The 27816-nt window shown below is 43.3% G+C and overlaps 1 protein-coding gene across 1 annotated transcript in view; it reads left to right on the top strand.

The window, feature by feature from the left end:
- The window catches only part of HOMER2 (homer scaffolding protein 2), a 42875-nt gene extending 15479 nt beyond the window's left edge, over positions 1-27396 (top strand). Inside the window, exons 2-8 of the mRNA XM_008062097.2 lie at positions 2572-2703; positions 13929-14021; positions 18080-18219; positions 21031-21187; positions 24038-24148; positions 25160-25240; positions 26485-27396. Coding sequence (XP_008060288.1) covers positions 2602-2703; positions 13929-14021; positions 18080-18219; positions 21031-21187; positions 24038-24148; positions 25160-25240; positions 26485-26673 — 873 coding nt within the window. The 5' untranslated portion in view covers positions 2572-2601 and the 3' untranslated portion in view covers positions 26674-27396. The remainder of the gene's footprint in view (positions 1-2571; positions 2704-13928; positions 14022-18079; positions 18220-21030; positions 21188-24037; positions 24149-25159; positions 25241-26484) is intronic.
- The last annotated feature ends 420 nt before the right edge of the window (positions 27397-27816 follow it).

The raw sequence follows: 27816 nt of genomic DNA, 5'->3' as shown, positions 1-27816 counted from the left end.
CTCCAGTCTGGGCGACAGGGTGAGACTCCAACTCAAAAAAAAAAAAAAGAAAAGAAAAAATACCTCTGAAATGGCTAAGTTTTAGAGAAATACCGGGGGCTGTCACCATAATTATTCCAGCTTGAGACGGTCTATTTGGGGTGAGCTATACTCTGGTCAGCTTCTGTCTACTCCCTTTCAAAGGTAGTTGGGAGGGGGTGACTGACTAAGGGTATATATCTGCAAATGAGGCAGCAGCAAGATTTAAAATGAATCAAGTTTCTAAATAGGTGCAGTCATTGCTTTGCCCTTCCAGGCTCCTGGTAATTGAGAGATGACCAAGCATGGCTTTCTGAAATCATGTGACCCAGCACCCTGCCACACACCTACCCTAGGTCTGTCGTGGTTCTCCGATATCAGTTCTGCCTGGGGCTGAGCTAGAATCCCACCAACCTCTGAAGTTCTGTAAGCATCTCCTGTGATTTAGATCTGCATTTTTCATACCATGTTCCCCTGTCCCCATTTCTTGATAGTGTCCAGTGACCGCAGGGAGATCTATTTACTGCCTGTGTTGCAATCAGTTTTCCAGATGGAAAACATTTGATAAAGTGTCCTAACTCACATAGACATTGATATTTGGAAGAGTTGTCACAGAGAAAGGAAAAGTTACCTGGAGTGCAATGGATGTATAGCAGTACTTCACAGATGGGGGAAAGAAGAGAGATGTTAATACTTGTGGTCTTCGTTGTCTATAAAATAAGAAGCAGCATGATAACAGTTCACAGTACAGATTTTTGAGTCAGCAACTGAGTTTTTTATCTGTAGGTTCTGCTACTTTCCAGCTTTGCTGTTCCCTTGAGCAAGTTTCTTTAACCTTTCCTAAACCTCAGTTTCTTCTGTGAAATGAAAAAGCTATACCTTAGGTTTGTTGCGAGGTTTATGTGAGCTAATATAAGTCAAGCACTCGATGAGTGTTCAAAAATAGCAGTTGCTGATATTACTATTCTAAAAATTATTTTATCAGCTAAACTAAGGTTTATTCTTGAGCTAATGCCTTTATAGCAAACTCAGTAGGCAGATAGATACATATGTACATATAAACTCTCATAGATACATAGATAGATATAGATATATCAGTGACACTTCTATTACTAGTGACTTGTAACTTGCTGTGTAGATACCTTTATTAAGGTAAGGATATGTATCTAGAAGGTCTGTCCTTTAACAAAATAGTTGACTAAAGTTCCTACCAAGGACAGAAGGCCTATGCCATTTAAAAACTTTCTCTCATTCCTCTTTTAGGAGTTAAAAGGAAAGAGTTATGAGTTGACTTTTGAGACTAAACATAGCCTTAGTAAGTAAAAATTGCTGGTAGATTCTTTGTGTAGAATATTTGCTTAGATTGCTACTGTTCCCTGCTCAGATCACCTGATGAGGAAGTAACCAGTGGGTTTTGCCACCATTGCCCTTAAGTAAACATCCAAGAATCCTTTATTTCCAAGGGTATTTTTCCTGAGTGTTTTTTAGAATCTTAGTGCTTCCAAGGATTTCTGCTCAAGTGAGCACAGTGTTGATATTTTATAGTCCTCATCAATTGTTTGTGATTATTTACATATCTCTCTACCTTCTTCCTGACTGTGTGTAACTTAAAGACTGGGAATCTTGACTCATTCTTCTTTGTATCTTTGGTTAGCAGGATGTCTGGAATATAGTAAATGCTTAATAACTGTTTGTAGAATAATGAATGTACCATATGCTGGATATCATCCTATTACCCCTCCAGATCCATTTTCTACCCTTCTTTACCCTGCCTTGGTCTGAGAGGCTGACCTGCAGATGATACCAAGGGACTCCAGGCCCTCTGGCTTCTGGTGGAGTTTGACCAATGACAGATGAAGATGGAAGGGTGGGAGGAGAGGGTGTTTGTCCCCTTGTTTCCTTCAACAGATGTCACTTCTCTTTTCAAGGCAGTCTGTTCTACATGATCACTCTGCTCCCTTCCAGGGTCTGTAGCTTCTCCATTCTTATCCTTTTAGACCAAGGAGTGGTGACAGCACCAGGTTCCTGTACCATCCCTTACAGTTTCCTGGTACCCTGTCCACCCCTGTATAATTAGTCTCTTTGTTAATTTACTCTCTACAAATTATCTTAATTAGAGTGTACTTACTCCTTCCTGTTGGCTCCAGTTGCTTATAGAGATTTTAAATGGTTTGAGCTGGACACTGAGGCTATATAGCACCATTTTCAGAGAATGTGGGACATGGCTAGCCATTAAGGGTGCTCTGATGCATGGCAGCTTTAGGGAAATAAAGAGCAGTTTGGAAACTATTCTCTGCTTAGGAGAGCCTTTCTCCCACAGATACGTATAAGATCTTATTTTAGACTGACTGTCTGTTAAGTCTCTGAAATTGCCCCTTGTCGTGGTTGTATATCTGACTCAGCATGGGATATGCCAGAAGAACTCAGGACCAAATATAACAGGGCAGAGGATGCACACTTTAAGCATTGCCTTTGCCAACAGATTTCTTAAAGGAATGACTTTGGTGTTCCATTCACTGTTTAAATTTCACTCTTTGGGCTGTTTTTCTGCAGGTGATCATAAACAGCACAATCACACCGAATATGACTTTCACCAAAACATCACAGAAGTTTGGGCAGTGGGCCGACAGCAGAGCCAACACGGTGTTTGGTTTAGGGTTTTCCTCTGAGCAGCAGCTGACAAAGGTAATATGAGCTTTTCCACAGAACAGTAAGTACACGTCAGAGGCTGTTCTTATTCAGTAATTGCCTGCCGAGAGATGATGCTCTTAGTGAACAGGATCCCTTTCTGGTCTTCTTTCTGGCATTGCAGGGCTGCCAAAGCAGGGGCCCTTTTCGAAATATCAGGTTTCTTGAAGTCTTTGGGGGAAGGGAAATCAGGTGGGTCAATTGTATTTTCAGGTCTCTGAGGATTAGCTATGTGTATGTGCACACACATACCTAATGTGAGGGCACAGTTGTTGGAGGGTTGTTACCTTAGGACTTCCAAGGAAGAGACTATGTGTACCTGCTGCCAACAGTGCATCTTGATGAAATAAGTGTGTTACATCTTTTAAAGAATAGCACAGTTTGTCTCTGGCAGCCGTCAATATCGGTGACTCTCTGGTTGGAACCTTTAGAAAGTAAGCTTTTGCTTAATAGAAGCTTTTACCCTACAGTCCCCACACCCCTTAAAATGCCACACAGTGGAAGGGGGAGGATGTGTATTGCTTTTTTTCCAGGGAGAGGATTCATAGCTCTGATTCAGTTCTGCAGAGGGTTTAGGACATATGCCATGGACGGTTAGAAAGATGTCAAGGAAAAAAGATCATGGCTTGGGGAAGACTACAGATTGAGAGAACCCTAAGAACTAAGGAAGAACCCCAAGAACTGATCACCTCTGAAAGGCCTTACTCAGCAGTCTGAAGGGGCCACAAGCCAGTTCTAGGAGAATATGTTTCCTTTCATGGTGGTAGAAGAGCCCTGTGAAGGTATAAAAGTAAGACTCATAGCCGGGCTCGGTGGCTCAGCCTGTAATCCCGCACCTTAGGAGGCTGAGGTGAGTGGATTGGCTGAACCCGCGGGTTCGAGACCCGCCTGGGCAACTTGGCGAGACCTCATCTCTACAATAAATCAAAAATCAGCCGGGCGTGGTAGCGTGCGCCTGTAGTTCCAGCTACTTGGAAGGCTGAGATGGAAGGATCGCCGGAGCCCGGCAGGTCGAGGCTGCGGTGGACGGGAGCAGCCACTGCACTCCAGTCTGGGCGACCAAGTGAGACTCCAACTCAAAAAAAAGTAAGACTCATGAGTTTACATGACACAGGAACATGTTGGAAGAATGTCACCATGTCTCAAGGAATCCAAGGGAGAGTAGAAAATCCAGGGACAGGCAGGAGCCAGGCTGCCTTCTGGAAGCTCAGCTCTAGGAGTTGTGTCTCTCTAGACCATTACCGTGAACATCTGACTGACTGGCTGGGCAAGTATTGATTGAGCTTCTGCTCTGCTGACACTCTGGATGCAGAATTGTGTTTCCTGTTCTCAGGGGCCTTCACAGAATTCCAGATTCTTGGGGAAATGATAGAGTTGTCTAGTACAGATCCCTCTGTTTGGGTTCCCTGTCTATGTTGAGGGTAGTTTTCAAAGAAGAGGAAATCAGGGTGAGTCAGAAAGCCACCCCAGCAGGGGCCTGTTAATTTGCACCCTTCGTTTGTCCAGTGTGTGTGCGTGGGTGTACACACACACACATGCACACATACTTCTAAGGAGACCCCCAGCGTATAGATCCTGCACCCCATCACAAATGAGATCCCTACCCCACACACTATCCACCTCTGTATCCCAAGGTACTTCCATGAGGACTCTGTTCCCTTAGAAACCTGAGAAACTCAAAATGGCCTGGTGACACTCCAGGCTTCCACTCTCATGCCACCGTTCGCAAAAGCATTCTTTCCTGGGTGCTAAAGCCTCCAGATCACCAGGGCCAGAAACACAGAGCAGGAAGCAAAAACCTTGAGGACAGTCATTGGATATAAGTATGGATGTCCTCTCCGTCCCTGAACCCTCAGTTCCTGGACTTGTGTACTGTGTAACTCTGGAAGATGTGATATTCCAGCAGGCACACACACAACAGAGTTCTGCAAGGCCTGCTGCTTCTGACTGACACAGTACCTGGAAGAACCTAGAATCCCATGGCGATTCGATTCTTGCTTCACTTCATTTGCAGAGAAGAGAGTTCTCTGCAACCTCACTTGGTTTGAAGCAGTGTTATGTGGTATAGAAAGCATTAGGTAAATCTGTGGGTGGTGGGGCTGGCAGAGGCACAGAAATCTGCAGGGACTCTTCTGGTGAAGATAAATCACTGCTACCCTTGGAAGAAGGAGCCCAGTATAATCAGGGAGCTGGCTGGTGCTTAGAGGTGTGATGTTCAGGGTGAGTCACTGGGTTGGCAGCTGATACTCAGCAGGACCAGAAGTCAGGGTGGCCCTGGGGAGTAGGGGTATGTGTTTTTGAGACCGTATGACTTTTCTCCTGGCACAATGGCCAGTATGTCCGTAAGTCTTTTGAGCAAGTACCAGGCTGCCTGGAGGAGGTGAATGACTGGGTATCCATAGAACAGTTCTTCCTGCCATCTAGCTTGAAAAATGCTCTTTTGCTGTGAAGGGCAGGGCTACTGAAGAGCATTTGTGTGGCACATGAATATTTCCAGGCTTTAGTTCCACTAGACCCATTAACATTGCTGTTCCCATAATCTCTTTGTCACTCTTCTTGGTCCCTACCTACACAGCTAGGCCCTTGTATCAGTCTGTTTCGTGTTGCAATAAAGAAATGTCTGAGACTGGAGAATTTATAAAGGAAAGAACTTTATTTGACTCATAGTTCTGCATGGCATCAGCATTTGCTCAGCTTCTGGTGAGGCCTCAGTAAGCTTTTACTTGTGGCGGAAAGCAGGGGTAGACGACATGTCACACGGAAGAGAGTGGAAGCAAGAGAAGAGGAGGTGGTGCCAGGCTATTAAACAATCAGTTCTTGAGTGAATGAATAGAAATAGAGTGCGAGAACTCATTACTGCAAGAACAGCACCAAGCCATTCATGAGAGATCCATCCCCATGACCCAGACATCTCCCACTAGGCCCCACCTCCAACACTGGGGATCACATTTCTTTCTTTTCTTTTCTTTTTTCTTTTTTCTTTTTGTTTTGAGTAAGAGTCTCGCTCTGTCATCCAGGCTGGAGTGCAGTGGCACATTCACAGTCACCACAGCCTAGACCTGCTGGGCTCAGGCCTTCCTTTCACCTCAGCCTTCCAGGTAGTCAGAACCACAGGCATGCACCACCATGCCTGGCTAATTTTTTGATTTAATGTAGAGACAAGGTCTCACCAAGTTGCCCTGGGCTCAGGCAATTCTCTTGTCTCTGCCTCCCAAAGTGTTGGGATTACAGGCGTGATTCACTGCGCCCAACTGAGGATCACATTCATCCAGACTTGGAGGAGACAACATCCAAACTGCACCATCCTTTACCCATTTCCCTGGACATCCTGAGTACAGGCCAGCTCCCTTGTGCATGTGGCATCATGAGATGCTCCAAGGTGTACCCATGTGGCGGAGGATTCCTTTTCCATTGTCTTCCTGACAGCAAGGGTAGCTTGAGCAAAGTCATGGCACTGTGTGGTATGTGAAGGAAGCTGCAGAGGGTTCACTATTGATAGAGGGTCCTGGTTTTGTGGGGTAGGCAAGGCTGCCAGGGTCTAGCCCTTGGAGCATGTTGTCTGTCATACTGGAGATTCTGGACTTTATCCTGTGTCCTGAGAAGGATTTTAAACCCAGAAAGAAAATGATTAGATTTACATTTTAGGTATATTTTTTTCTGGCAACAAGTCAGATTAAATCATTTTGGTCCCAGGTAAAGCTGATAAAGGTTTGAGTAAGTGTTGAAGAACTTTTTAAAATGTTAAGGAGCTGATGTTGGCAGAACTGAGAGAGTGGATGTGGGAGGAAAGACTGGGATGATGATGATGGATGGGTGGTGGTAAGGCCATTTTCTGAAATAGGGAAGAGGAATAAGTGCCCCGAGGAGCAGAGAGAATTTGTATTAAGTGGAAGCAAATGTGATGGTGACTTGTTGAAAGAATGATTAGTTGGAACCTCTGCCCGAGGTGGGCAGTGGGGGTGTGGGGCTTTTCCCTCCTGAAGAAGTGCCTGGTGGGGAATGGTAGGAGCACCCCTTGCCATGCCAAGTGGCCCCTTTCCACACCAGTGGGAGTCTACTCTGTCACCCAAGCTGGAGTGCACCACAGCTTCAACCTGCTGAGCTTAGGTGATCCTTCTACCTCAGCCTTCCAAGTAGCTGGAAGTACAGACATGTGCCACCACGTCCAACTAATTTTTAAATTTATTGTAGAGACAAGGTCTCGCTATGTTGCCCAGGCTAGTCTCGAACCTGCAGGCTCAGGCAATCCTCTTGCCTCCACCTCCCAAAGTGCTGGGATTACAGGCTTGAGCCACAGCATATGGCCCCACACCTACTTCATATTTACATGAATAGGGTTGGTCCGGCCTGGCCCATCTTGGTCACATGCTCCTAATCCTGCCCAGGGCTGAAAGTTCGTCCCTGAAACCCAGGATAGTTTGAGAGAATCACTCACAGCTTTCTGGAACAGTTTCTTCAATTCTTGGAGGAACTGAAGTAGCTAGGAAGAAGAAGGGGGAAGGTTTCTGTAAAAAGAATTGAAAGAAGGGAGAATTCTAAACAAAAACTAGAACATACTGTTCAAGTTCAATTCTTGGCATGCGGTGGCTCATGCCTGTAAGCCCAGCCCTTTGGGAGGCTGAGGTGGAAGAATAGCTTAAGGCCAAGAGTTCAAGACCATCCTGGGCAACATAGTGAGACAGGAAACAACTCTGTCTATACAAAAAAATTTAAAAATTAGCCAAGTATGGTGGCACATACCTGTAGTCCCAGCTACTCGGGAGGCTGAGGCAAAAGTATCACCTGAGCCCAGAAGATCAAGGCTGCAGTGAGTGATAATCATGCCACTGCACTTCAGCCTGGGTGACAGAGTGAGACCCAGATTCAAAACAAACAAACAAATAAACAACAAAAAAAAAACCACGTTGTTCAAGTTCAATTATTTGTGCCTCGGAGAGCTGAAGAGACCTTGAACTGTGCCTTTTTCCAAGGGTGGTCACTTGTAGTTTTTCCCAGGCAGAAGAAAACTTGCTCTTCTTAAGGAGAAGTGTCTAGTCTATCCAAGTCACTCAGCCTTTGGTGCAGCACTGGAGTCCCTGCTCTGTGCCTGTGACCTGCCATTGTCACAAAGAGTTCTCAAATAGGGCCTCAGATGTCTTTGTCCAAACATTTCAAATCAACTTTTCCGCTTCTCTTTGAAGGGAACGATTAGCCACACACTGATAAATTACTGTGAAGTGAGGCTGGCAGCCCCGACAAATGGCAATTAGCTAGCACAGAGGAACTTGGCCTAAAGGGCTCCCAAGGAGTGTGTTGAGGGGACAGCCATGGCTGAGTATTCCAGTCTTGCCAGAGTAACCACCCACAGACCCGTAGGGGAATGGTAATCAAACACTGTAACTAGGCAAGAGAAAGGAACACCCATGTGGACATTTTCATTTAAGAACACTTTATACATCCTTCTCTCCTTACCCCCCAGAAAGAAAATAGATACCTGCATCTTAACTGCTCCCATTATAAGGACCACTTCACAACCACAGTCCAAAAAGTATTACAGGGCAACTTTCTGTTCTTTAGATAGACTTTCCAAAAATAATAGAAACTGTGTATGCCCAGAAGTAAACTGGGACTCATCTGCCCGCCTACTGGAGAGGACAATACCTCAGCCTACTGAAGGGTGTTGAAAGGGACTTGCATGTTCTGAGAAAAGGAAGAGCTTATGAAAAGAGACAAAAGGGGGGAGAACCAAATATACGAATGAGTCAGGTGTTAAAGTTTAGGTCCTTTCTGGCATCTGACCTTGAGTTGTCACTGTTCTAAGTGTGGTTCCGTCTTATTTGTTGCAGACAGAAGGAGATGATTTCTGCCATTAAGAGGGAGTGATCCAGGTTGGCATTGTTAGTGTACCATGCTTGATCCATCTAAACTCTCATACACACTTGACATTTGCTTTTGACCCATTTCAGCGATTTTATCTGTAATTCAAATTTGTCCCTTTAACATTCATTTACAATAGTTGTAAGAACATTGTTTTCTTTCTGTCTTTTGATTTAAGAGCCAGTTTTTTAAATGAGGGATAATTATTCTTTTGATATGTTTCAGTTAGAATGATTTTGGCTGCAAGTAAGAGAGAACCTAATCACGGTGCTTAAACAAATAAGGTTATTTTTCTCATGCAAAGAGAAATTATGGGGCAGCCGGTTGCTGGCATTGGTACAGTGGTTCCATGATGTTGGGTCTGAGGGTTCTGTACAGATTTTTTTTTTAAGTTTCTTCTTTATTGACCTTTTCCTCATGGTGACATAATGCTTTCTTAAGCTCCATCTATCATATCTGCATTCTTGGCAAGAGGAAGGGGGTAGAAGGGTGGTTCCACAGCACCTTCTTTGGAAACTGCCCTGGCAGACTTACTGGGGCCTATTATAACCCGAGGCACCCCCACCAACACACATACATACACAGGAAGAAGGGAAACTGTGATTGGCTTAGACTAACTTTCCTTCCTCAGCAGCTAGGAAATTTTCTGCTCCAGATAAATTTCAGATTCTGTTAAGCTAAGAGAAAAGAAAAAAACTAATTTTGAATATGCAAACAGTAGAGTCTCCCATAGTTCTTCAGGGGCCAAAGCCAAGTGAAATGATAAAATCTCTCATTTTCCAACATGACAATGATGATGATTTTGATCAAAATTATTACTACAACTTTAAAAAAAAACTATGGAAAATGGCATTAATAAATAAATACATGAGAATTTGCCAATATATTTCAGAAGCCTTTGTGGTTTGCATATCCTTTGATCCATGGGTTTCATGACAGGAATCTATTCTAAGGAAAAAACTGTAACTGAATACAAAGATTCACTACAAAGATTTTTCCTGCAGTGTCATTTATAATAGCAAAAGACAAAAAAAGAAAGAGAAAGAGAAAGAAAGAAAAGAACCTAATGTCCAGCGATAGGAAATATGTGTAATGGATGCATACCTACATATAGAAAAATAACAGAAATTTATGTGGCTAGTCCCTGTCTCTGGGTGATGGAACTGTAGGTTTAAAAAAATTTTTTTTTCTAAATTATATTTTCCAAATTTACAAGCATATATGCTTTTTTTAATAACGAGAGGGAAATATTAGAAAACATAAGCCCTAGCCGGGCTCGGTGGCTCAGCCAGTAATCCCGCACTTTGGAAGGCTGAGGTGAGTGGATTGCCTGAGCCCATGGGTTCGAGACCTGCCTGGGCAACTTGGCAAGACCTCCTCTCTACAATAAATCAAAAATCAGCTGGGCGTGGTAGCACGCGCCTGTAGTTCCAGCTACTTGGAAGACTGAGGCGGAAGGATCGCCGGAGCCCAGCAGGTCGAGGCTGCGGTGGCCGGGAGCGGCCACTGCCCTCCAGTCTGGGTGACAGAGTGAGACTCCAACTCAAAAAAAAGAAAACATAAGCCTTGGAAGGAAGGGATTTTTTTTTTTTTTTTAACCAAAGGAGAGTTATTAGGAGTCTCTCATGACTGGAGTTTTTCTTCTAATAGGCTATAAGAGGAAACAGTCTCCCTGTGATTTTCTTAAGGCTCTCTGGGTTGTTTCCAGTGTTTCATTTTTGTAGATAATGCTGGAATTAACATCTTTGTATTGAAGTCCTGTTTTTCTGCTTCATAGTCTCAATTATTTTCACAGAATAGTTTCCCAGAAGGGATACCTAAGGGATACCACTGGGTCAGTAGGTATAAACTTTTTTTTCATTCATGATACATATTTGCAAATTGCTTCTCAGTGGGGCTGTATCAATACATAACGCTACCAGAAATATCTTGCCAGCACAGGGTATTATAATTGTCTTTAGTGTTTGCTAATTTAGCAGACAAACAATGGTACTTCATTATTTTGATTTGCATTTCCCGTGAGTCTGAGGGGTCTTTTCTGTAAGTTGTTACTGCATTTTTTATTCATAAATTTTGCCATTTATCCATTGAGATATTCATATTTTTCTTTTCAGTTTGTACAAACTCTCTGTACTAAAGAAAATAGCCCTTTTCCTGTTGTACTAGCCTAACTATAGATATTTTCCCCAGGCTGTTGTTTCCCTTCTGGTTTGGTTTTTTCCTTTTATATTCAAAAACTTTGAATTGTTATGTAGGGAAGTCTATCACTTTTGTGTTTTTCTTTGTTTTCTTCCAAGTTTAGAAAATTACCTTCCTACCTCTCAAACAGAGGTTGATACAATTCAGAGGTTGATACAACAGAGGTTGATACAACAGAGGTTGTTCAATTCTGTTCTATCCAGATTTTTTTCCTTTTGTTTTTTTTTTTTTTTTGAGTTGGACTCTCACTCTGTCACCCAGACTGGAGTGCAGTGGCCGCTCCCGGCCACCGCAGCCTCAACCTGCTGGGCTCCGGCAATCCTTCCACCTCAGCCTTCCGAGTAGCCGGAATTATAGGCATGTGCTACCTTGCCCGGCTGATTTTTTGATTTATTGTAGAGATGAGGTCTCACTGCCCAGGCGGGTCTTGAACCCGCGGACTCAGGCAATCCACTCACCTCAGCCTCCCAAAGGCGCGGGATTACAGGCTGAGCCACCGAGCCTGGCTCAGATTTTTTTCTTTAAATTAATCTAGGAACATTCAGATTTTTTAAAGTTTGATTAAAAAAGAAATGCCCCTTTAACTCATCAGTAATTTATCATGCTATGGGGTTGTGGTAAGGAGTTAAGTTCATTTCCACCTAGTTTACTAAAATTATCTTAATCATATGTTGAAGAGTTGTCCTCATTAATTTTTGATTTCTTCTTTGTAATAAGCTACTTTTATATAAATGGAAGGCCCATTTTGCACCAGTTGGTTCTATTCCATTATGCATCTACAAATACTACATCTTTCTCAGTGCTTACTTATTTTTAATGTATCTGATAGGACTTATCTTACCTCATTACATTTTAAGTTTATTGTCTAAAATTTTCTGTTTGATTCTCACCAGTCTGAATGTAAACGACTTCTACAGACTTACTGCTCCTTTGAGCACAAGAACCAAAGTCTTTGACGTGATTTTTTTCTTTTTAAGTGGTAGAGGAAGTACACAAGCCTGGAACCCTGAGCTCACTTATTCACTGAACAAACTTATTTGTACTGAACCTGCTTTCTGCCAAGTGTGGGAGGAGGATGCAAAGAGGGAAAGTGTGAGCCCTGCGTCAAGGAATTCATGATAATGAGGTTTTTATTCAAGGGGGAGGAGACTTGGTCCATCCCTGCTGGACCTCACGTGTTTTAAGCAGCAGGTAATGTCATTTTCCTCCTGTAGGTTTGGAATGGTTAAACATGAAGCGCCATGCTATGGCTTTATTGACAGGGCCTGCAGGAGCAGCACAGGCCAGAACAGAAACCATGCTCAGAAATAAATGAGTTCTCAGCAGAACCCACAGAATTGTCAGTAGCCTCGCAACTTGCTAGGTTTTTTTTTTCTTTCTCAGCAACCACATTTAGTTCCTTCTTACTTTGTAACACACACCAGCATTGTCTATCGTAGGCTATTCTCTGTTTAAATAATGAATTTGCTAATTAAAATTAATTACCTTGTCAATGACTATAAGGTACTGATTGACATGATTGCCCTGGTATAGTAAGAATTCTTTATTATGGAAATATTTTTTTAAAATAGTAGAGTACATTGTATAATGAACACCCATATACACATCACCTAGATTTTTTTCCATTTATTTTTATTTGTTTATTTATTATTTTAAAGATGTGGGGTATGATTCAGGATTAGGTATGCAAATGATCATGGTACAGGCAAAGTTTGGGCCTCACTTTTGTCCCCACTTTGCCTGGTTTGAGATCAGGTACCCTTATTGATGAAGTGTGTCCTTCCACTCCCTCCCTGGCAGTGTCCCACTACTGCCAATCCCTTTCTTATAGTATTATGATAATTGTTCAGGGTCTGCTTATGAGTGAGAACATGTGGCACTCAGTTCTTTGTTTCTGTGGTAGATTACAGTATTATAGACTCTAAATCCATCCAAGTTGCTGCAACTTGGATATTTTCCCCAAGTTGGCTGTGTAATATTCTATCATGTATATGTACCACTTTTTTTTTTTAGCCAGTCTGCTTTCGATGGGCAGCATAGGTGTTTCCATCTTTTTGCTATTGTGAATAATACTGTGATAAACATGCATGCGCAGATTTCTTTTTTATAGAGTGCTTTGAGTTCCTCTGGGTGTATTCCCAGAAGGGAGATTGCTGGGTCATATGGAAAGTCAATTTTTAAATCTTTTAGGAATCGCCACACTGTTTTCTACAGAGGCTATACTAGTTTACACTCCCATCGACAGTGTAGAAGTATTCCCTTTTCTCCATATCCTCTCCAGCATCTGTTGTTTTTTGAGTTATTGATGGTGGATATCCTGACTGGAGTTAGTGGCGCCTCAGTGTACATCACCTAGATGTAACAGTTGTTAACATATTGCCACATTTCTTCATCTGTTTTATTGTTGTTGAACTACTTTAAGGTAAATTAAACATCAAGACATTTCACCCCTAAATATTAGTATTCATCTCTAAAAGCAATATGACATTTTGCAACATAACAGCATTATTGGTACTTCTACCAAAATGAATGATAACTCCTTTCTATCATCATCTAATATCTAGTCCATGTTCAAGTTTCCCCATTTGTCCCCCAGAAGTCCTTTATTGTTGGCCTATTCAAAATAAGATCCAATCATAGGCTACATGTTGCATTTCACTATTTTATTTATTTTTCTTTTAAAAATTTCATTTATTTATGTATTTATTCATGATTTTATTTCTTAGGCTTTTAAAATCTAGAACATTTTCTACCCCCCAGTTTTTGGGGTATTTTTATTTTTCACAGCATTGATTTATAAGAGTTTTTTTATTTTTTCAGTATGGATTCCAAAGTTTTTCATGGATTTATTCGGTGGTATAGCTAAATTTCATTTGTCACTTTTGTACTAGTTACTGTTAACCTGAGTTTGTGTGTTTGTTTTCAATACTTTATCATATTACTAGCTTCAGTAGCTTAGAAGTTCGATCAGGTCTGACCTTGACTATTGTTTATTGGAAAAAGCATTCGTGTTCATTTATTTTTTATTTCAAAATTCTTCTAAATGTATATAGAATGTATTGGCTTGAAATTGATGCAAAATAATAAAGGTGGGTTCTAAATATTAGCTATGAATTAAAGGTTAATAAGGTTAATAAAAACCTTAATAACTAATTCTTCATGCTTAGTTTGCAGAAAAATTCCAGGAGGTGAAAGAAGCTGCCAAGCTAGCCAGAGACAAGTCCCAGGAGAAGATCGAGACCTCGAGTGATCATTCCCAAGTAAGACATTTGTCCATAAAATAAACCCAAATAGAATCAGTGATGGAGACTCTGTTCTTTGTCACTTCTGGCAAGAAATAGGGAATTTTGACAGTAGAGCATTTTGAAGACTTTTCAGCTGTTAACCTGATCACAGTAAGGTGAATGTGACATGTTTTTATGAGACTCTTGAATTTTTCAGGATGTGGTGCTGTATTTTTGAGAGAAAACAGTTGATGAGATTCGAGTCAAAGCATGCCCCTGCCCCTGAGAGACATTCTGTGGTCACTGTATTTAAATGCCTGTGGCACGGCAGCCACTGGCATTTACTTGCTGTGTTCAGAGATGAGGTCTGTATGTAGGATCTCATCGGTAGATGCAGGTACCTTGTGCCCTGGGGAGAAAAAAGCTTGATGCCAGAGAGCCCTTAGGTCAGGTGGGCAATGGTATTCCAACAGCTTTGTCTTACAGGAGATCTGGCTTTGCCGAGAGTTCAGTAGTCTTGTCTACTTAAAAGTGTGATGATCAACTGAAAAGGACCTTTTTTAACTTGAAATAAAAATTACCTGCATTCCTTGTGTCTAGATTGGTGTATGTAGTGGGGGGAGGGAGGCTTGACGTAGTGACAAGGTTATATGTAGAAAACCAGTAAAAGAGAGTCTTCAGGAACAGATTTGGGGGCACGAATAAGCATGATGTACTAGCAAGACTGCCAGGAGTCTGCCTGGCGGAGGCTGAGGCTGGGGCTGAGGTGTGTTGTGGGAAGAGTGGAGATGTGCTTGGAGATACTATGAAAGGCCTGGAATTCTTAATTAGCCAGTTGTTTATTTTATTTTATTTTTTGAGTTGAAGTCTCATTCTATTGCCCAGGCTGGAGTGCAGTGGCACGTTCATGGCCACCACAGCCTTGACCTGTTGGGATCAGGTGATCCTTCAACCTCAGCCTTCCAAGTAGCTGGAACCAATGGCATGTGCCACCATGCCAGAATGATTTTTGATTTATTGTAGAGACACGGTCTCGCCATGTTGCTCAGGCTGATCTCAAACCCTTGAGCTCAGATAATCCTCTCGTCTCCACCTCCCAAAGTGCTGGGATTATAGGCGTGAACCCAGCTTGTTTATTATTTATTAGCTATTTGTTTAATTATTCTTGGGTAGTTGGTGAATGTTGGAAGTGTCTCGTGACTATTAATCTGAAATTGATTCGAGGGTTACATGCAGGTTGTGAGGCAGTCAGGAAGTGACTGAGGGCAGGCAGATTGTCGAGGAGGTTGTAGGCTGGGGAGTGGCTGGGCCAGGGCAGCCAAGGGGCAAGTGAGGACAGTGCTCAGAAAGAGAACCAGGAGGCCTGGGCATCTTGAGCAGTCAAGACTGACGTTCTAGATTTGACCATCAGATTCCCAGAAGCAATAGCTGAAGCCTTGGATGCACAAAGAAGCGATAGGGAGGGGAGGATCAAAGCTGGAGCTCTGGGAAAGAATCGGGTTATGAGAAGGGAATCAGCAAGGAGGACAGGGAGAAATCCCAGCATCACTGAACCCCAGGAAGGAGCATGCCGGTGCTCAGAAAGAAGGGAAGAGAATGCTGAGAGGGACCCTAGATTTGTCAGCCACTGTAGCTGACCCTTGGGGATGGCAGATTTGGTGGCTTGAGATGTTTTGCAAAGGCAGAACCTGTATGTGTCTTGAGCTATATTCCCAATGCCCTATCCTGGGCTTATCATATAAATGATGCCCCTATAGATTTATGGAAGTGAATGTATATTAGACTTCAGGTGGACAGCAACTTTCCTGAATTTTTCTAATCTAATCTTTAATATAACCTAAGTAGCACTATTAATTTTGTATGCTAATTACTGAATAACCTCTAAGGATCTATAAAATTGGGAGTCTGAAATGGTTCATGGTCTGGAAAGTTTCTAATATACTGATTTTTCTGAATACCACATATTAGAGTGATATCTTTAAACTTTGATATCTGAATTTCTCTATATAAGATTTTGTTTTAATATATATCCACCAAAAGTATTTTGAGCCTTAAAAAAATCAAGTATAACCAATAAAATGTTATTTTATGTATGTATATTGATTATTTAGAAGTATGTTTTTGTTTCTGAGCTTTAGTTTTTATTTTTTTCCTGATATTTCCCCAGATAGGTAGAGAGAAAGAGAGAGAGAGAGAGATTATTGTACATTTTTCTTTTTCTTTTTATTAGAAATCACACAGTTGCTTGGTTTCTTGAATCTCTTAAAGTAGGAACACTTTGACGAAGATTTCCAAATAGTTGAAGTATTTAAACAACCTAATTACAAAAACATTTAATTTGGACTTTTTTGGTGACTCTAAAAGCAATACATATTTGTTATAGAAATGAAAAATATGCCATGTATGATGATGGAAATAAAAATCATCTGCTTTCTCATCACTTGAAAATATTTTGTTACTATTTTTTGTGTATCTCCAATATAATTTTCCAGTGTATATATCATATTACACTTTTAACCCTTTCTTAAACTTTTCATATCATGATCAAAACTTTTTAAATCTTTTCAAAGCTGTTTTAATGGCTAAACAGTACTCTAGTGTTTATATCACAACTTATTCCATTAACCTCCTATAATTTGAGACATCTGTATTTCTAATTTTTCATTCATGTAAATAGCACTGTAATGAATGTTTTTGCACATCTTTGTGCATTTGGTGATTTCTGCAGGATAAATTATTGAAATGGAAATATTGGGTTAAAGGTAGGAATATTTTTCAAGTTTTTGATGCATACTGCAGACTTAGCCTACAGAAATGTACAATTCTGACTCCTACCAGCAGTGAATAAGACTTTTTCTTCCCACACCCTCATCAGCAAAGCTTTGTTGATTTGACAGGTGAAAAGTGTGTCCTACTGACTTTTTTCATTTTGTATTTTGTTTCTAGTGAGATTAAGTATTTTTATGTATGTTGATTGTATGCCTTTCTTCTTTTGTAAGTATCAATTGCCTCTCCTTCCCTTTTCTTTTTAAGGTGGTCATCATTTTTTTTGTGTTGATTTCCAAGAGCTTTATTTTTTAACAATTTTGAACATATACAAAACCAGGCAGAATTTTATAACAAACCATCCTATACCCATAGTTCAGCTTTAAAATTAGGAATTTATGACCAGTTTGTTTTACCTGTGCTTCTGCTCCTTCCCTCGCTCATATTTTAAAGCCACCCCCAGGCATCTTCTCATTTCATCTATAAATATTTCAGTGTGTAGCTCTAAAAGATGAAGATGCTAAGAGTTTCTCAATATAGGAAAGGTAATATTTGCATTTTGTTTTGCATATGTGCTGCATATGTTTCCTTCCAGGTTTTTGTTTACATTTTAATTTTATTTATGGCATTTTTTTCCTGCAATGCAGAAATTTAAAGTTAGATTTATACATGATTCCCTTCTGGTTTATTCCTCTGCTTTTATGCTTACTGGAAGCTAAATAAGATCTTTCTTAGATCTTATCTAGAACTAGATAAGATTTCACCTCCACATAGTATGACTTATTACAGAAAACACTTCAGAATATTTATAACAATGCTAAATAGGAAAGGAGAGGCAGACATCTGTATCTGGTTCCTGTTTTTTAATGAGTGTGTTAATCTAACTCTCCGTAGCCCCACGATCTTTAAGATGTCTCAGCTTCTAATACATGTTTTTTCTCTATCTTCGTTCACTGGTTCTCATTCCTTGTTTATAGTGGTCCCTCTTCCCAGGTGACTTATGTCCAGTGGAGATATGTTTAAGGACACCAGGTATCCAAGCTTGGCAGGTTTATCTGGCGAAGTTTGAGTAAAAAGACTCTGAGCAATGGCCCCAGGTGTTCTCTTGTCAGTAAAGTACACAGACTTGATGAACTCCATATGGTCTCTTCAGGGCCTCTTTTTTTTGTTCTTGATAGTCTGTTAGCCTTTCTTTACGTTTGCCCTCACTGCTTTCTGACTGGATGAGTTGGTTTGTCCACACTCATAAACACAGTTTCTCATTATGCCTAACTTGCTGCTGATGTGAGGATAAGCAATAACTTGTGAAGATAATTCACTCTGACCAGGAATCTGGGTGTGAAACCCCATCTTCTACTCAGGCATCCAGCGTCAATGGGACGGACGATGAAAAGGCTTCTCATGCGGGTCCAGCTGACACACACCTCAAGTCTGAGAACGACAAGCTGAAGATTGCTTTGACACAGAGGTAAGGGTTGTTTAACATCCAGATCCTATTTTCTCCACATTCAGCACTTTCCTGGAATCCTTTCCTGCTGGGCAGGGTTTCAGGAAACTGGAAGACAAGACTGAGTCCTGCTTAGATTGTCCAGTCTTGTCTCCTGATGAAAGAAAGCTAACCAACTTCATGGCTCTGTGTCTGGCCGACCACATTAGCATTCATTCATGTGTGTGTGTCTATGTGTGTGTTGGTGCTTGTGCTTTGTTTTGTTTATAAATTTATAATTTATTCATATATGAGGTTGAGTCTCAAACATCTAAGAAAAGCCTATACAAGCCTAAGAAACTATTAAAAACATGAAATCATACAAAAATCAATAGCTTTCCTATGTACAAAAAAAAATCACATAAAATGGATATTTGGAGAAGATTTCCTTTAGAATATGAACTAGAACTACAAAATGCATAAGAATAAACTTAAATGTACAAGGTCTGTGTGAAGCAAACTATAAAAGGATTTTAAGGATTATAATGAATCGTTTAACAAATAGATCTATGCTATTGGGAAAAGCCTTGATATTTTAAAAAGTATCAATTTCCCCTAAATTTAACTAAATTTAACATAATCCCCATAAAGATATCAATAGGGTTTTAATTATTGATGACGGCATGAGCTGTGCTTATGATTTTGTATCTGGAGGATGAGGAGCATTTCCCAAAGGCTAGGCTTCATGGGGTAGGCTGGCCCCATGAGCATGCTCAGGGCTTTCTGCGCTCCTCACCAGAGGTTCATCCAGCTTTCCTCAGTCTCCCTTAGACTGGGAAGCTGCCCTCCAGAGTTGCCCATTTAAGAACGGTATCATCTTAGATATAGCTCAGGCTGCTGTAACAAAATACCATGCACCAGGTGGCTTAAACAACAAACCTTTAATTTCTCACAGTTCTGGAGGCTTGAAGGCCCAAATTAAGGCACCAGCAGATCTGGTATCTGATGAGGGCCTGCTCCCTTGTTCATGGACCACAGTCTTCTCACTGTGTCCTCGTGGTAGGGAGAGGAAGCAAGCCTCTCAGGACTCTTATAAGGACATTGATCCCATTTATGAAGGTTCCATTCTGATGACCTCATCTAATCCTAATTATCTCTCAAAGACCCCTCCTCCTAATACCATCACATTAGAGGGTAGGGTTCAGCATATGAATTTGGGGAAGACACAGGTGGTCAGTCCAAAACAGAAATCATCGTCTCATATTTCCCCCAATTTTACAGATGAGGAAACTGAGTTTCAAGAGGTAAAGTGACTTCTTGCCCAAGGCCACATGGCTATCACGCCACACTACCTGCTTTTCACTCAAGGCTCCAGCTGCAGACTCTTTAGGAACCTTCCAGAGGCAGCTAGTCACATTCCACAGCTGGAGCCACCAAAAGGGTCAGCACCCACCTCTTCAACAGCTAGCCTGGCCGGTGCTTGGAGCTTAATTCCTATGATCTGACCTCGAAATTCCAGAGATCACATGTGACCTTTAGATCTGACCACTTGCCTTTAGACTGTGGGTATTTGTCAGGTACTTCAAAGAACAAAACTGTGATCAGTCTCTTTTCTTACTCATCAGGCAGTTGTGAGAGCTGTTTTTGGTTGTGTAAGTCACAATGGGCTGCCTAGATGAAAATGTTTTGCCCCTAAAAATAAATGTTTTCAAATCGGAGTTTAATGAACAAGTGAGTTACAGGAATGGGCATGAAGCCATTTCCCTAAATTAGCTTACATTCTCAGTCATCAGCTCTAAAATTCATCAGATAATAACATTCTACTATTTTTTCAGCCAATGGTGTTTGAAACAGAAAGTACATATTCTCCAAGTCTTTGAGGTCCTTGAGGCTGAGATGAAAGATAACACATATTATTCAGACACAGTTATATCTACTTTTTAAAAATTTTAAAGCCTGTGGAAAGAGGACTCTCCTCAGCCAGGCAGAAACCTCCTCATGGGCTTGTCACGTGCAGCTCTGCCCTGTCTCCTCAAGCCACATTCAGTGTCACAGATATGTGAGCCTCAAACCAAGGAGGGTCTAAAGAGTACAGTGACTGAGGAGATTTTTAAATGTCTTCCTCACTGAGCACATAAAACCAAGGATAAAACATGAGGCCTCTGTAGTGACACCCTCAGACCCCAGGTCTCCTCACATTCCTGAGAGGGCATGGGGGCAGCCGGGACTCCCTCCTGCACAACAGGGGACTGATTCCCAGCCACTGTCTTCTCTGTCCTCAAGCCCTCAAGACTCTCCAATCTGGACTCCTTTGAAGTCTCTGAGGCACAAGCACAGTGGGACCATTACTACCCTGGAGCCAGGCAGTTTGTTTGCTTTTTGTGTAAACCCAGGTCCTTGAGGTGTCTGTGACTTTCATGAGATTCTCAGAGGGTCCTCGGGTCCACCCCTTCAGGACCTCTCTGTTCATGGCTCATTTCATGAAGGAGTGGGGGGCGAAGGGAGGGCTGAAAGGGTTTTTTGGCAGGGATCAGCAGGGAAGGGGGAGGGAGTGAGTCTTCGCCACACTCTGCAGTCTTCTTGCTTAGCTTTGTCTCTTCATTCTTTAAGAACTCTGTTCTCTTCAAAGGCGATTCTTTAAGAAGGTAGCTCACAGGGTGCCATGTTCACACTAGAGAGAGGAGACAGTCCTCCTGGCATTTGATCAGCGCAGTGGGGCTCACTGGGGGGAGAGGGTGCGGTCATCACCAGGCAGGGTGAAGAGTGGCAGAGGCCCCTTCCCCCAGGCGGGTGGAGGAGCAGCAAGACGAATGGCACCCACCCTGTCATCACCCCCTGTCCCCTGCCCCACAGTGCTGCCAACGTGAAGAAGTGGGAGATTGAGCTGCAGACCCTGCGGGAGAGCAACGCCCGGCTCACCACAGCGCTGCAGGAGTCAGCGGCCAGTGTGGAGCAGTGGAAGAGGCAGTTCTCCATCTGCCGCGATGAGAATGACCGGCTCCGTAACAAGGTGGGGTTCACGGTGGGCCGCAGGACAGCGGCCAGCAGGCGGGAGGACTCCAGGCAGGCGGCATGGCAGCCAGAGATAGAGCCACTGTGGCTTTTTATCGATCCCCACCCCTTCACTTTGCCCTCACCCCCATGGGCGGAAGGAAAACTTGCCGTCTCTCCCATGGGAACATTTCTCAATCCCTCTGCCTTTCTTAGTGGGAATTTAATCATATAAGTGTCTAGTTTATTACCTTTACTAAACCGAGTTTTATCATCCTATGACTACAGAGAAGATAAAGTGGAAATGTCAGCCTTGTCGCTCTCAAAGAGCACCCTCTGACACTTGTCATGGGTTGGCCTTTTATCGTGGATGGGCTTCCCTTGGTTCAGTGACCTCCAGTAGAGGAAAGGAACCAGAGGACCAGTGAGAAGACAGGTTCAGGAAATGACAACGATCATATGTGTGGAAGCACTGCTTCCATTCAAATCAGTGCTTCTAAACATGTTAATTTGGAAGCGAACAAAAGAACATAGCTCTTGAAGTGTGAGAAGAGTGAACATGGGTGGGTGCTGACCAGTCCTAAGCCCTCCACTCTCTGACCTTGACATGCTGACATTGTGATTTTTTTTTTCGGAATTCACCTATAACCTTCCCTGTAATTAGTCACTTATACCCTTGGTAGCTCTGCAGAGTTGATAAGGTGGTTTTGGGGTGGCCAGAGATTCCCCCAATGAGGCCTTGAGGTTTCTGTGCTAACCTCGTTTTGGTGGTGGTTAATCCCCCTGGCTGTGAACACACAAGACTTTGGAGTCTGCTCTGTCAGTGCAGGGTTTCAGGGTGACACATCCCATTTAGGTTGGTGTTCATGTTCCCTTGACCCCCGTTTATCAGCTGCCCTGCACAACCCAGGGGGAGCCACTGCAGACCAGCCCTCAGTTGCCTCATCTTACTTTGGTGCTGATAGTGCATGAAACAGCATCGTGTCATTTTTTTTTCATCTCAGTGCTGAAAGTGCTGACAGTCAAGGGCACCAGGCCCATTGCTGACTTTGCACGTTCCCATCTGAGGCTTGGCAGATCTGCCTGCCAGAGAGATCGATTGTCCTTTCTTTTATTTTCAAGAAAAGAGCTGAGTTCCTCATTAGGTGTGAGCATAAGAACCAAAGGCAGTGTGGGGAATGTAGGAAGAGCATCACACAGAGCCTGCTCCCCTGGAGGAGTGTCCACTTCCCTGGGAGGGAAGCATCAGGAGCTTGATTTCCAGGCTGGAAGTCGAAGTTAGTGTGATCTCCAGCTGCTGCGTCAGCCAGTGGTTCAGACCCTGAGGGCTGGTGCAGGCTAACTCTGAGGAGCGGCCTCATAGCAGCCCCCGCAGGCCCTTCATATTGAGGACTACTGCTACCTATTAGTGGGGACCCTATCACTACAGTGCTTTTGTGTTACCCATGAGGTCCACCCGTACTATCCACTCTGTGCATACTTTTTGGCCCCTGGGAAATGCTCAGCATCAGATGGCAACATCAGGGCATCAGGCCTTTGCACTCCCATTCCACATGGGTAACCCTTTTGAGGGGTTGACTTGAGAAGGAGGAAAAGATGCAGTCTGAGGATTTGTCACTGAGCCTTGAGAAAGAGGCCCACAGGCCAGGCCCCTTCTGCAGGCATCAAGAAGGGAAGGTCACCTTGATTAATAACGTTTGAAATGTCATTGCTTCCCATTTTGGTAGCCACTGTCCCATGGGGTTACTCAGTTTTCTACCCTGCTGACTTAAACACTTGAGATGAAACAGAATAATTCAGGACATGATTAAAATGATGTAAAAATCATTCTGGGGAAAAGCAGATCAATTCAGGAAACATCTGGCACTTGCTTGTGACAGGTCCTTAAAGCAAACCTAAAGTTATTCCTCTGTGGCCACGAGAAGAAACCAGAAGCCCAGAGCATCCTGAAGCCAAATTGTGTGATTTATTTGGCTCTGCTGGTTTAACTAAGGCATCCCATGCAAGCAGGGGCAAACCACCCCATTGGGGAGCTGGATGGAGTTTGTTCATAGCCACAAAGAAAAATTGATGAGTGGGTTAGTTAGTTTATGATTTATTTTATTTTTATTAATTTTAATTTAATTCAATTTTATTTTTTGAATTAGGGTCTTATTCTGTCACCCAGGTTGGAATACAGTAGCATGATCATGATAATCATAGCTCACAGCAGCCTCGACCTCTTGGGCTCAGGCAATCCTTCCACTTCAGCATCTCAAGTAGCTAGAACTGCAGGCATGCGTCATTATGCTCAGCTAATTTTTAAGTTTTTATTGTTTTTGTAGAGATGAAGTTTTGCTGTGTTACCCAGACTGGTCTTAAACTCCTGGGCTCAACCAATCTGCCTGTTTTGGCCTTCCAAGTGCTGCGAATACAGGTGTGAGCCACCATGCCCGGCCTTCATGGTTGGTTTTAAAAGAAAGCAGGCTAACCACCATGGCTCACACCTATAATCCTAGCACTTTGGAAGGCTGAGGCAGGAGGACTGCTTGAGGTCAGGAGTTCAAGACCAGTGTGGGCTACATAGCCAGACCCTGTCTCTACAAAAAAAAAAATTGTCTTTAATTATCCAGTCATGGGAACATACACCTGTAGTCCCAGTTACTCGGGAGGGTAAGACGGGAGGATTGCTTGAGCCCTGGAAATCAAGGTTTCTGTGAGCTATGATTGCACCACTACATTCCAGCCTGGGCAACAGGGTGAGACCCTGTCTCTAAAAAAATTTTTTTAAATAAAAATAAAAGAAAGCATAAACATAACTGTGGTGATCTCTTGTTTAGTGACTAAAATAAGCTAGCACCTCTGCTTTAACATGTGATGTTTACTGCAGATTGATGAACTAGAAGAACAATGCAGTGAGATCAACAGAGAGAAGGAAAAGAACACCCAGCTGAAAAGGAGAATCGAGGAGCTGGAGGCAGAACTCCGAGAAAAAGACACAGTGAGTAATGGTGCTCTGAGCAGGGATCCTTGGAATCCTCTGGGCCTTGGGGTTATTTCCTCCCAAGGAAACAGTGAGTGACCTGGGGCATGTGACCAGCCCCAGCAGCCACCTGTATACCAACATGGAGAGACAGCCAGGAGCCACAGCAAAGTGCAGATACTCCAGAGCAAAGGCCTCCCCAGTACCCCTGCAGTCCCTCTTCACTGTGTGTATTATATAGTCAGCCACTCAGGTCCAAGAGGGAGCCGAACATTTTACAAGATACTCAACACTTTTATAGATAATCTGGCTGGGCATGGTAGTTCACATTTGTAATCTCAGCACTTTGGGAGGCCAAGGCAGGAGCACCACTTGAGGTCAGAAGTTCAGCACCAGTCTGGGCAATGTTAGCGAGATCCCAACCTCTACAAAAAAATTAACCGAGCATGGTGGCATGCACCTGTAGTCCCGGCTACTCAGAAGGCCAAGGCGGGAGGATCGCTTGAGTCCAGAAGTTAGAGGCTGCAGTGAACTATGATCACACCACAGCACTCTAGCCTGGGCAGCAGAGCAAGACCCTGTTTAAACACACACACACACACACACACACACACACACACACACACAATCTATCATCAGAAGTTGAGTTCTGCAGTCAAATTAATGCAGCTAGAGCCCCCAGTCATGCAGTCATTTATTTTCTAAGGGGCAGAACAGTTAAGTACGCACATGTTGGAGACCCTCGATAAGTTACTAAACCACTCTATGCCTCAGTTTCTCCATCTAAAAAGCAAAAGTCATGAGAATATATGCCTTTTATGGTGTATGGACTTCATGCCATAATGTACGTAACACACTTAGTTCTTGGAATTATTGATGGTCAAGTTTTAACATCATCACCTTTATTTATGCAAACAGGACAGGTTCCAAAAGCTGCTTCCATTAGTGTATGTACAAGTTGGTGATTTTCAGGAATACAGTTTCTCTGACATGCTTTTATGTTCTTTCTCCAATATCTATCTCCTGTAGGAGTTGAAAGATCTCCGAAAACAAAGTGAAATCATACCTCAGCTCATGTCAGAGTGTGACTATGTCTCTGAGAAGCTAGAGGTAAGTGGGGGTAGGGGAACATATGTCCTGGTTCAGGCGAGAAGGCAGCTGTTACTCATATATCCACTCTCTCTCACATTCACAGGACTTTCTGTTCATAAAAAGCCAGTGGTAACTGCACACCAGATAGCATTGCATGCCATCCCTGGTCCCAGGGGCAGACTCAGCAGCACTTGTCTTTTGATTTTTCCAGTTATATGAAGTGTCCAATATATAACTGTCATGTAGACAACCATTTCCCTCCCACACATGTCCAGACAGAACCACAAAGGCAGTGAGGAGCAAGGGGCGGGAAAGTGGGCTGAGAACACAGGGTAGGGATGTGAATCCACCTTCGTCACTCCCTGCCAGTGACCTTGGGCAGGCCTTCCTCCCTAGCCTCAGATTTCTGATCCATAAAATGAGGGTTTTCAGGTCTTCCTTCACCTCTGAGGGTCTCCTCCCTTCATGCCCTTTGACATACAGAGGGTTTGATTTAGTTACACAATCCCAGTATTGTTGACTGGTTTCTGTGCACATATTCAAAAAAGACTCAATTTATGCCCACAAAATAAAACTCTTATTTGATATGGAGAATGCAAGGCTTAAGGCTCATTTAAGAATCCACAGCCATTCTGTTTTGGGGCCTGCATCTGATTTACCTAGATGTACCTCAGTTGGCTTGTGGGGCCCAGCTATGCAGAACATCACCATGGCAACATCATCAGAGGGTGCACAGACTGGCTGTCCTCTCCCTGAGTCACTGGCATGGCCAGTCCTCCCTCGCTGAGGGCCAGAGGCCGGTCTGGGACTGAGAAGGCCACCTGCACAGGCCGTACCTGTCTGTGGAACCAGGGGAACAAGCTACACTCCCATCTGTCCTGTTTCTCATAATGGAACTAAAAGTGGCCTCTGCTGGTCACTTGGGCTGGGATTTCAGGCCTTCTCCCTCAGGCAGAACTCTGTGTTCTGTGTTAGGTCTTGGGTTTTCAGGCCAGAAGTTGGTGTACACTCAGCCTGTTGGCCCCTCTGCAGGAGAATAGGCAGGAAAGGAGGGGCACACCGAAATGCCTGCCGCTTCCCTTCTGACGTTGTGGTCACAGGCTTATGGGTTGGGGACTTAACAACATGTCTCTAGGGAGTTTAGGCCCTGGCACCCTGCCACAGTTCTGATTGATAGAGAATGATTGGTTCACTGTGGCAGGTTTCGGCGGAAGACACCCATCCCTCTGTTTCCCAGACTCTTCTCCCTTTCCTTTTGCCAGGCAGCAGAGAGAGACAATCAAAACCTGGAAGACAAAGTGCGTTCTCTGAAGACAGACATTGAGGAGAGCAAATACCGACAGCGCCACCTGAAGGTGGAGTTGAAGAGCTTCCTGGAGGTGCTGGACGGGAAGATCGACGACCTCCATGACTTCCGCAGAGGGTTGTCCAAGCTGGGCACTGACAACTAGGGCTGGGCCGAGGCCAGGGCCCCGCTTGTGAGTCCCAATGTGTGTGTGAGACCAGATAGGACTAGGACGTTCTCCGGTTTGCGTTGCTTCTGTAAATGCAGGCGCAGTCTGTCGTGTTTCCAAACCAGTTGTGCCGTCCACTCCTCTCCAGAATAGAAATCTCTCACTTCTCTGGCCTTGTGAGGTTGTGGACAACTGGAAGATTCTGACTCAGGAATCCAGAACTAGGTCTACCTTAAACATTTACACAGTCAGGGCAGGGATGTTTATATCTTTCTCAAGGGCTGTTGCAACCATGTGAACTGGAAAAAAAGTATTTTCTAATCTTAACATCAATATTCTTTACACCAGGCTATTTTGCTCCTTTTATTGAAAAGCGTTCAGAATATTTGAATGTCCAACAGACATCAGTTCCAGGGGCAAGGAGGGAACAACAGCCCTCTCAGTAAACACTGAGATGTTTTAAAACAACCATTTAGTGGAGACTTATCCAGAGAAAAGAAAACAAGTTTCTAGTGGGTACATTTTCTGGCATGGGAATCACCTGCATCCGCTCTGCTCCCCTCTCACCCCCAAGTTTGTACGGTTGCGACAATGCTCCTTTTCTTGGTTTTAGTTTCTGAGCAGATGATTGTGCTGTGGGAACAGCACGCAGTGAGGGTACCGAGCATAGTGCCTGGCACAAACTAGGAGCTTAATAAATACTTGTTCAATTTAAACATATAAATAAGATTTAGTGTTTTAATCAAAACCCACAGCAGAGTTCAAACCCCTGTTGAATGATATACCCTCTTTGCTGTGCTGGGCAGTTATCAGAAATGAATGAAACTAACTGTGGTCAAACCCAAGGGTTGGCTTGAGTGGTCCTGGGGAAGGGAAGGAACAACAGCAGTAGAAGTCCCAGGAACCGGTCTGAGCCCTCCCCAGGAGCCTGTCCATGATGTTCTGCTCCTGAAGAGTCTCCAACTCTGGGACTACCTTCTTCTCCAGTCACAGTGGCCTGTGACTTGGGGATTCCAGGACCACTGGCTGCCCACAGTATAAGGACTGCCATACCTATGGGGACCTGGGGTGGGATCCTATTATGAGTTTGGACAATTGAGAAGAAATCACACAGGCCCATAAAGGAGAGAGAGTTAGCTC

Source organism: Carlito syrichta, unplaced genomic scaffold (genome assembly GCF_000164805.1).
Source record: "Carlito syrichta isolate Samal-C Ts95f unplaced genomic scaffold, Tarsius_syrichta-2.0.1 Scaffold305654, whole genome shotgun sequence".
NCBI lineage: Eukaryota > Metazoa > Chordata > Mammalia > Primates > Tarsiidae > Carlito > Carlito syrichta.
This window is presented reverse-complemented; position numbering and strand designations above follow the sequence as displayed.